Source organism: Macrobrachium rosenbergii, chromosome 11, assembly GCF_040412425.1.
Source record: "Macrobrachium rosenbergii isolate ZJJX-2024 chromosome 11, ASM4041242v1, whole genome shotgun sequence".
Classification (NCBI taxonomy): domain Eukaryota; kingdom Metazoa; phylum Arthropoda; class Malacostraca; order Decapoda; family Palaemonidae; genus Macrobrachium; species Macrobrachium rosenbergii.
In genome coordinates this window covers 41464329-41474666 of record NC_089751.1, presented here as the reverse complement: position 1 = coordinate 41474666, position 10338 = coordinate 41464329, and the positions used below count along the sequence as shown (strand labels likewise).

The 10338-nt window shown below is 38.2% G+C and overlaps 1 protein-coding gene across 1 annotated transcript; it reads left to right on the top strand.

Annotated features, from left to right (window-relative positions):
• Positions 1 to 1154: 1154 nt before the first annotated feature.
• Positions 1155 to 9784, top strand: LOC136843364 (receptor-type tyrosine-protein phosphatase delta-like). The gene is made up of 8 exons (XM_067111706.1): positions 1155 to 1312; positions 1630 to 1899; positions 2985 to 3133; positions 4095 to 4224; positions 5146 to 5245; positions 7786 to 7976; positions 8443 to 8742; positions 9003 to 9784. The coding sequence occupies exons 1-8, from the start codon at positions 1252 to 1254 to the stop codon at positions 9599 to 9601; spliced, it is 1800 nt and encodes a 599-aa protein (XP_066967807.1). The 5' UTR covers positions 1155 to 1251; the 3' UTR covers positions 9602 to 9784.
• Positions 9785 to 10338: the final 554 nt, after the last annotated feature.

The following is a 10338-nucleotide window of genomic DNA, read 5'->3' as shown; positions in this document are numbered from 1 at the left end:
AAAGATCCAGGGCAAGCACTGGAAACATCATGGCTCCCCCGCCCGGCCAGAAAATCAAGCAAGTGCTTTCTGCGCTCTGGGTTTCTGAGGGTTTATCATGAAAGGCTACTTTGGAAAGAGGCAATCTGTTAATGGGGACAATTACACAACATTGGCAACAACCGAAAAGAAAATGAAGGTTAAAAAGAGGAAACCTGCAACTAGGTACTCATCCTTTGCTATAAATAATCTAGAACAAACAGGTTTTCACCAAGGACCGGTTTGGTAACACATTTCAATAGCATCTCTTACTTAAGCTTATTTCATCTTGTTATTTCAGTAGCATCTCTTACTTAAGCTAATTTCATCTTGTTAGTCTCTGATTTATTTTCTGGTGCCAAAAAAAAGGCAGCGTGAAATAACAGCGAAAGGAAAAGGATCGCTGACGCTGTTTCACTAACGTCACCTGCCGTCCAATTTATAAACCTCTGCTTGAAAATAAGTCGTTCATAAGTACTTCACAGCATCTCTAGGCACGTTCCTCTTTGCAGTATGCTGGAAATAACGTAATCTGAAAACTTATTTTACGAACAGAGAGAGAGAGAGAGAGAAAGGGCTAAGTTACTACATATACTTCAATCTGCATTTCATATTTTTTTCATATTTCATTCGGAATCGTATTTCCCTCGTCATGCTCTATTATGAAAGTTCTACCCATCCTATTTCTCTCTTTTCATCATCCTTATCCCAATTATTCTTAGAATGAAACCGAACCCATTTTCAGTCTTAGTTCAGTTCTCTGAAAACTTTCCCTCTCTTCTTTACCAGGGAAATGCTCTCCATACGAAATATTGCGCAATGCGATTGTGTAGTCGATTCCCATACCCGTGAACCTTATGTAAAACCGCATGCCTCACCCTTCAACTATGAAAAACGCATCGTTTACAATTGGTCTTCTAAAAAAATCCTACGAAATTAACGCCTCCATAAACGTCATGGGAAATTCGATTTTCTACGACGAGGTCTAATTCTCTAGTCTATGATTTATATACAAAACTATTTAGCTGCAAAAGGACATTAACACTAAAGAAAAATTTTCAACGTTACCTACCGAGAAAACAAACAACACGAAATGACGTCACAGATAAGAAAACAATAAATGTACCTCGTCATCGTCTCTCCGCCTCACTCACCTTCAGCCAGCGGGTTAGGAAACTTGACTAGTGCCGTTTTTCATGACCTCCAGCCTTTGAACAGAGAAATTTTCCTAAAATGAAGACTGGTATAATTTGGCTTTTATCGGCGCTAGCCATCGCATCGGCTCAGAGCTATGGTAAGCTTGTTCTCTCTCTCTCTCTCTCTCTCTCTCTCTCTCTCTCTCTCTCTCTCATTCTTTAACTCCATGGAATCTAATCTATATTTTCTTCATTTGTTTGCTCTCCTACACGTCCTCTTCCTTCCTGGATAGAAACGAATTTTGGTGACAACGAGTTATGAATCGATAACCAAGATAAATGCCTCTATTAATCTGAAGAAATATTGTCTCTGTATGGTCTCGTTAAAATTCCCCCGATAAACAAACCTGTCCTCCCTTATTTGTTCGTCAATTTATCTCTCCATCAACTTGGTCATTCACTCCGACGCCCTCAGGAGTCATCGAAAACTTCCGAATGAAGAGCAACACGATCGACACCATCGTGCTGGAGTGGTCTCTCGTCGGGGGCGACGTCCCCGTCAGCAAATACACTCTGATCTACGACGACGACTTCTCGCAGGACGTCAGGTGCCCCGTGCAATACTGCACTCACGAGGTCGACTACCTGGATCCCTGCTCGGTCTACGAGTTCAAGCTGATTCCTCATTACAAGGACGGAGTCGATGGAAAGACAGCCGAGACGTCTGGCAATACTGTGGAACAGGGTAAGTTAAAGAAGCAGAGAATTAGGGGTTCTGGTAACAATGGACCATGGGTGGACTGACTTGAGGTTCAAACAAGCTGGCTAGAAATAATAATCTAAAGTCTCTCTCTCTCTCTCTCTCTCTCTCTCTCTCTCTCTCTCTCTCTCTCTCTCTCTCTCTCTCTCTCGTTGGTGAGTAATCTTGGAAATTCAAAACTATCTCTCAACCATAAATGCCTACGAGTGATTTGTTGCAATATCATCAGCAGACTTCAAATTTATTTTTGCCTTTCTCCATTTGTTACAGAATAATAGGTGTTAATGGTGAAAAAACATTTTGTAACTCCTCATGTGTCAGCTATTAATCTAGATTGCCACGAACAGTGAAGAAATGCAAGTTAACTTTCTAAAGCAAAGTAAAAAAGAGAAATATCTTTTAATGATAAAAGGCGGCGATTTAATATACGAGAACTAAACCCATATTATTTCTCATTGCCTCTTTGACTTGAATCAGTTCTAAAAATACTGCAATGGCCTCCAGTTTATATGAAACCTGAATGTGAAACAAAATCTTTTAAAGTGAAAAATTCAAACGATCAACTACTAAAATAATTCCAAGACCATTCTTTGAACATTTGGGGCAGCGCAACTTTGTAATTAGTTTGAAGTTGTGTGTGAGTTGAATTTTGCTTTCTCTCTCTCTCTCTCTCTCTCTCTCTCTCTCTCTCTCTCTCTCTCTGTTCACGACCGAAAAACTAAAGTTCGATCAGCCGATCTGACCCTGGTGAGTAAAGAAGCGGTATTATAAGCGCTTTTTCAAGAACCCAGCAAATATCTCTTTATACCAAAGTAGTGAATGATGTACCTGAATGCTTGTCACCTGTTGTAGGTAGGTCGCAAGTAGATGTAAAGAGAGAGAGAAATGACTCGAGTAATCAACGCCTCTTCCAAAAGTAGACCATCCCATCATAATCACAACCAGAAGGGCTACTTAAACTAGGTATTCCTCAGACAACCTTCTTCGAGAACAGCCTAAGCACTTGCTTCTCACACCTCCCTAAAGCCTCCACCTTTCGCTTACCTTTCATCTTCCTTTATCTCTCTCAGTACCAGGAGAGCCGACCAACCCGTCTGCATCGAGCTCCAGTTCCGGAATCCTTGTAACCTGGCAGGCACCTGCAGAAAATCCAAACTGCGTTGACAAATACATCGTCTGCGCGAGGATCAAGGGAGATCTGGACACCAATTGCCAAGAGGTTCGTTCATGGCGGAGTCTTTGATGACGTCACACTTTCTGCAAAAAATGATTTCAACTACATTTTTTGTTTTAGTTGCTAATGCATTCATTTTCAGATTACATTAACCTTGCCATTTGTCAATCAAAATTTAAAGTCTGCAATGACTCCCACACACACACGTGATACTATCTATATATATATATATATATATATATATATATATATATATATATATATATATATATATATATATATACAGTATATATATAAATATATATTTATTTACATATATGTATATATAAAGGAATCTTACTGATCAACAGAACTTACATAAACGTATTTATTAAGGAAATTTTCAACTGCCTTTTCGTAACTTTTTAGATGTTTTCTTTAGTCTACGAGATACTGTTGCTAAAGGAAATATTTAATAAAAAAAAAATTTAAGGAAAGTGGGAAACAAGAATTTCATTCATATATATATATATATGCATATATCTATACAGTATATGCATATATATAGTGTATATATATATATGTATTTATATGTATATATATATGCATATACATACAGAGTTAGATAGATAGAATTACTTCGGCTTAGATCAAAACACTACAAACTTGAACATAACTTTTAAAGATAAACCAGCAACGAAGAAACAAATAACATTTTACCGGTTTCCTCGCGTACGAAAGAAAGCTTCACTTTTCATCTAGATATTTTTATTCCACCAGTACATTTTATTAAATCGATGAAGAATATCATCCCTTGAACTTGTCGGAGCACCTGATACATTACTCTTCGACTCATACATACGCATTATTCATTCACTCATCATTCTGCGTGACATTCATTCTTTCATCATTATGAAGCTCAATCTTTTTTCCCCTTCATTCATACTTCACTCATGCCATTCATTCGTTATATGCGTTATTTCATTTTCATTTAATTTTTCATTTTATCATTTCGATCATTCTGCAGACATACGACCTCACTCTCCTGCTGGAGGAAATCCAGTTATGCTCTACCTACGTCATCACAATCCACGCCTCCACTCCTACGGGACAGATGGGTCCCGAGTCCGCTGCAGAGGCCACCACAGCTGAGGGAGGTAAGAGGTTACTGTCTTTAATTTAAATTTTTTTTTTTTTTTTTTACATTCAAGTTCCCATATCTTTTCTTCTCTTGTGTTCCGAGAGCTTTCAGAATTTGCCTCTCTGGTGAAATTAACTGTAATCGTATTTCACCTTTTCCTTAAAATAACAAAATACTTCACCTGCCTTTGAGATAAAGTTACTCAAACCGATAATAATGATTCTATAATCGTGTCAAGTATTCCTTTATTCTGAATTCTTTTTTATCATTTTTTTACATTCAAGTTCCAATATTTCTTTCTTCTCTTGTGTTAACACAGTTTTCAGAATTTGTCTCTGGTGATAATTGACCGTAATCGTATTTTACCTTTCCCTTAAAATAGCAAAATACTTCACCTGCCTTTAAGATAAAAAAAATTTAGTCAAACTGATACTAATGATTCTGTAATCGTGTCAAACATTCCTCTATTTTGAATTCGTTTTTTTTTATTTTTTTACATTCAAGTTCCAATATTTCTTTCTTCTCTTGTGTTAACAGAGCTTTCAGAATTTGTCTCTGGTGATAATTAACCGTAATCGTATTTTACCTTTTCCTTAAAATAGCAAAATACTTCACCTACCTTGAAGATAAAAAAAAAAATAAAACTGATACTAATGATTCTGTAATCGTGTCAAATATTCCTCCATTCTGATTATTTTTTATGATTGTTTTTACATTCAAGTTCCAACATTTCTTTCTTCTCTTGTGTTAACAGAGTTTTCAGAATTCGTCTCGGCTGAAATTAACCGTAATCGTATTTTAACTACCTTTAAGATAAGAAAAAAAATTACTCAAACTAATGCTAATGACTCTGTAATCGTGTCAAATATTCCTAAGATAATGGACAGAGATAGTGATACATTCCATAATATTTCAAAGGGTTATTCCCCTCTTTCAGTTCCAGGTATCCCTGAGAACGTCGTCGTAACTCTGTCAACCGAGACGATGATTACCATCACCTACGATGACCCCCTGAAAAATCCTCGCTGTGTCGTAGAGTAATTTCTAATTTTTATTTTTGTATTATTTCATTATCATTCTCTTCTCAAGCGATGTTTCGCTACTGTCAAAGTTGAATTGATTAGAAAATGATACGCAAAATCTATTGTTTAATCAGGGTTTTTTTTCTCTCTCTCTCTCTCTTTACTCTGTAAATCTCTCTCCCCTATACCTTTACTACATAAATCTCTCTCTCCCTTATACCTTTACTATATAAATCTCTCTTCTTTCTCCCTCCTTCTCTCTCTCTCTCTCTTCACTCTATAAATCTCTCTCTCCCTTATACCTTTACTATATAAATCTCTCTTCTTTCTCACTCCTTCTCTCTCTCTCTCTCTCTCTTTACTCTATAAATCTCTCTCTCGCTCTCTCCCCTATAACTTTACTTCGTAAATCTCTCTCCTCTCTCACCTAAGACGTAGCTGGAGCCCCAGTTTCTCTATTCGCTTTATAGGTTTCGATTTCCAGTGTAAGTTGGTTATGTAGGAGCCCATACTAATTATCTACCACCTAATTCGTGCACTTTTCATTCCTTTTCTATCAAATGATATATTTTCATTACTTATTGCTTTTTCTTGTTGTTGCTGGTATTTTGGAACATGTATTCAAATTTTTTAGCTTATTGTCTAAAGTTACAGTTATTTCCAGCCACAAGATTTAATGAAAAGAAAAATAAATGGAATCTCTTTATTCAAATCCAGATTCAAATGCCTCCCTTTCACCACTTCGGAATCGAGTCTGTTCTGACATCGAAACACTACCACTCTTCCGAAAATTAGATTTTAATCTAACCACTATAACAAAAAATAAGCTATAACATTTCTCGTCGTATTTCAGTCTCGAATTCTCAGCATTTCAATACATTCCATCAAAAGCGTACGGCGTGAAGACTCGCCTTCAGATTCGAGTGGTTTCTGTCACCTTACTAAAGATTCGAACTATGCGCCTCACTAAATATCCCTCACAGTAATTCCACCATCGGAAAAATCAAACTACATTCATTCATATTATTTCAAACTCAAATTATGTAGATCACAAAATTTCAAACATCACCAAGCTTTTCACTCGAACGATTCTTTCGTCAGATTTCGAACTCGAAGTGTGACCACCAGCAAACTTCAAACTAGCACTGTTAATAACATCAATAGTCAAACTCCTAACATAATATAAGGCTCTCAGACTGCAAACCTGTAATATTTCCAACACCAAATTTCATGCGCACTGAAAATCACCGTCACTAAACTGAAAATTACTACGAAGCCAAAACTCTTGTTACCGCCTGATAAAAAAGTAGAACAAATTTTGCGTAAAACTTATTATTTACCAGATATTTGTGCTGAAGAGATTTCCGCCACTAAAATAACTGCTTCATTGTATGGCTACAAGTCAGATTTATAGTTAAAACTCCTAGTCATAAAAATGTTTTTGTGAAAAACCTTTCAAACACTTAAAAAGCTGATAAAATATCTTTTTATAAACCAATTTTCCTTCGAAAATCTCCTCTTCACCTAAATCGTATTTTTCCTTAAGTCTTTCATAATTTCTAAAACAGTTTCCTAAAAGTATTGGCATGCCTCTCATCTCTATTTTAAAATTCCAATCGCTAAAATTTCTACTTAAAACAGTTCAAATTATTAAAATTTCCTGGCAGAACTTTTCCAGTCATTAAAGCTATTCAAAAAACTTCCCATCACCAAAATTTCACAGGCAATTTTCTCAGAAACAAATTTTCCAATCCACGATTCATTCCATCTCAATTATCTTCTCAAAACTCCTCCCAACACTAAGCAGTTCATCAAGCGTTTAAACAATTCTCTCATTACTCAAAGAATCGTTTTTACTGATATCACATCACCATATGCGTTCTTTAAAGCCTTCCAAATAATAGCATATTTTTTCCGAGAGTGGTTGCCCAATGCCAAAGTTCCCTCCCCCCCCCTCCCCACCTTCCAAAAACTCTAAAACTCTCCTTATCCCCCTATCATTGTCTTTGAAACCCTCCTTCATCTCTGGAATTTTTTTCACGAAAAGCCTACCATCCCTTTTAAAACTCGTCCCCCCCCACCAAAAAAAAAAAAAAAAAAAAAAACAAGTCACAAATCCCGTCAAGATCACCTCCAAAACTTCCATTGTCACTGTATCGCTTCCTGAAAGACCTCCTGATACCTTGCAACACACTCCCATCACTTGTCTTCCTATCATCTTTAAATGCCTTCCATTACCAGAATTTTTGAGAGAAATGCTCCATATCACTTTTGTAACTCATACCACTGGAGAATTTTAACTAAAAAATCTTTTCATCATAATGGTTAATACTCTCTTCAATTCACTGTTTCATAAAGATTTTTTCTTTTCAATCCTCTTTCAAAGCCTTCTCACTATTATGAAAGCTATGACCATCTTTTCCACATCACCAGACTTCCATCGCTCGTGAACCTCTCTCGTCGAAAAGTTCCTATCATCATCATCCGCGACTCCTCTTACCCTTAGATTAAGACATCAGATAACCTGAAATAAATCAGATCAAATCCTCCTCCAGATTCGGAGTGATCTACGGAGAAATTACTAAGCGTATAAAGGGGGTGGACTCCTCCAGAGGGAACGGTAAACACGAGCACACCATCAGCCCCTTGGATGCTTGCACCAATTACACCATCGGCGTCTACGGCGTCAATCCGTCCGAGAAGAAGGGCCCGACTGCCGTTCAGTACGCAGCTACTGCAGACACAGGTAGGGGTTACTGTTAGTCCTCACTCCGTTGGACTGTAGAACAGCCTCCCAGAGGATGTCGTGCAGTTGGAACTTCTTCAGAAGTTCAAGCGAAAATGCAATGCATTACTACCCTAATAATATTCTTCTTGCATTTTAGTACATTTTTATCTATTTATTAATTTTTTTTTAATAAGTGGGATCTCTTCTTTCTGTATGCCCCTTCACTTCCTCTTACTTCTTCCTAATAGGCACCATATTCTTTGGAAGCTTGAATTTCAAGTCAATGGCCCCTTTGGTGGGCTTCTTCCATATGAATAGATTTCATCTACTGAATAATATTAATAAATACTCTTCATTTACAAAATTATCCCGACACGAACGCTTGATGCGCAGCAAGGCATTTATTTCTCATTGAAAATAGAGGTGCATTTCCTCCATCGCTTCCCATTCAAAGTCGTCGAGATAACGCGACCTTATCTTGCAGAACCATTCCCGCCTCATTACCTCATCGTTGACCCAACTGGGCCTGACTCCGTCGATGCGAGCTGGCCCGGAGACCCGACCAACAAATGCGCCGACTCCCTCACCGTTTGCTGGACCGACCACATCCACCCAGTGGAGTTTTGCGAGGACATTTTCGACAGAGATATAATCGACGGCGGTGGCTCGTTCACCATCACGGATCTCCTCCCTTGCAGTAACTACGAAGTGACTATCACCGCTCATTCCCCGACTGGTATGAGCAGTCCAACTCTCGCTAACTGGACCTTCACTGATGATATCAGTAAGTTCACGAAATGAGCCACTAGGTTCTTCCTGGTGAATTAAACTTTGTGATCATTATTTGTCTGTGAGGTCAGTCACAAATGCCAAGAATGCGTCCTTGACTTCGGCCTAAATTTAAAAGATAATGGTTTCTTATCGTAATATTCTATCTAGGATGGTGATTATTATTTCAAAACAATAAACCATTGTAGCGCGTAAAATACACCGGTATAGCAAAATGAAGCATCACTAACAACCCTATTTTCGTTTCCTTCGCAGCGCCTGGCCCAGTTGAAAACCTCAAAGTAAAAGAAGTAGAGGTCAACAGAATAGCCATCTCTTACGACCCTCCGTCCGATCAAGCCCAGTGTGTCAAGGAGTACGACACCAGAGTTATAAACCTGGATGAAGGTGGTGAAATCACTCTGGAGGATGGGGCCTTCGTTGTAGGAATCGATGAGAGTCACACCGAGCTAGACGCTTGCACTAACTACGCCCTGCACGTGCGCACAGTTACGCGAACAGGGTTAGTTTCCAACTGGACAATTGTGCACACTACCACGGGGGATGCTATGCCTAGCGAGGCGCGTAACTTCCAGCTACATGACGCCACGGAGGATTCCCTGGCTCTGTATTGGTTCCAACCAGAGCTTAACAAGAGATGTGCCATTGCTTACCGTCTGTCATGGAAGTCCGGAGATGACTCCGGTTCGGAGACAATAGACCTCACACCCCCTCTTCCCTTCGAAGTGACCCACACCATTTCGGGTCTCAAAGCTTGCACCGACTATCAGTTAACGCTGATAGCTATCTCAGCAACAGCGGGTGAAAGCGCACCTGCAACTCTGAACGCAAGTACTGGTGGTTGTGGTTTATAGCTCTGTACTTATATAGACAAACAAGAACCAAAGATATCTTGTAAAAAAACGAATAGGATGGGAGGCTAGATTTGTTATGCTATCAAAACACTTTATTTATCCCCTGAATGTGGTTGCATAGCAATTGCCTCAGAATTAACATTTGTTTCACTAAACTTTCAATAAACATACACGTTTAATCCATTCGGTTCTTCTTTTCTACGAAAACGCTTGATATACCTCAGGAAAGTGGATAGAATTCTGACAAAAAAACTGTATTCTGCATAACAGTTTTAACGTGGTGGCCTATGAAAGAAAGACTATTTGCCAACATAAAATGAGATATGACGATAATCTCTCTCTCCCCTATATATATATATATATATATATATATATATATATATATATATATATATATATATATAGAGAGAGAGAGAGAGAGAGAGAGAGAGAGAGAGAGAGAGAGAGAGAGAGAGAGAGAGAGAGAGAGAGAATACAATACGTTACCGGGATCAACAATAAAATGATAAATTTTTACTCATCCCAATCCTATGTAGTAACATTTTGACCAGGGTCAAAGGGTATTTGTCTTCTTTACTATGGAACTGGGTCCCTGGCACTGTCAAGCGTCACGATGTTTCAAGGTCCAAGGAGGGCAGCAATGCTACCTTGGAGTTGCAAGTTAGTGCCAACGTAGCTACTTCTCTGTTACTCATAAGGCCTTTATTTTTCTTATCATTTATTGCCTATTTGACTAA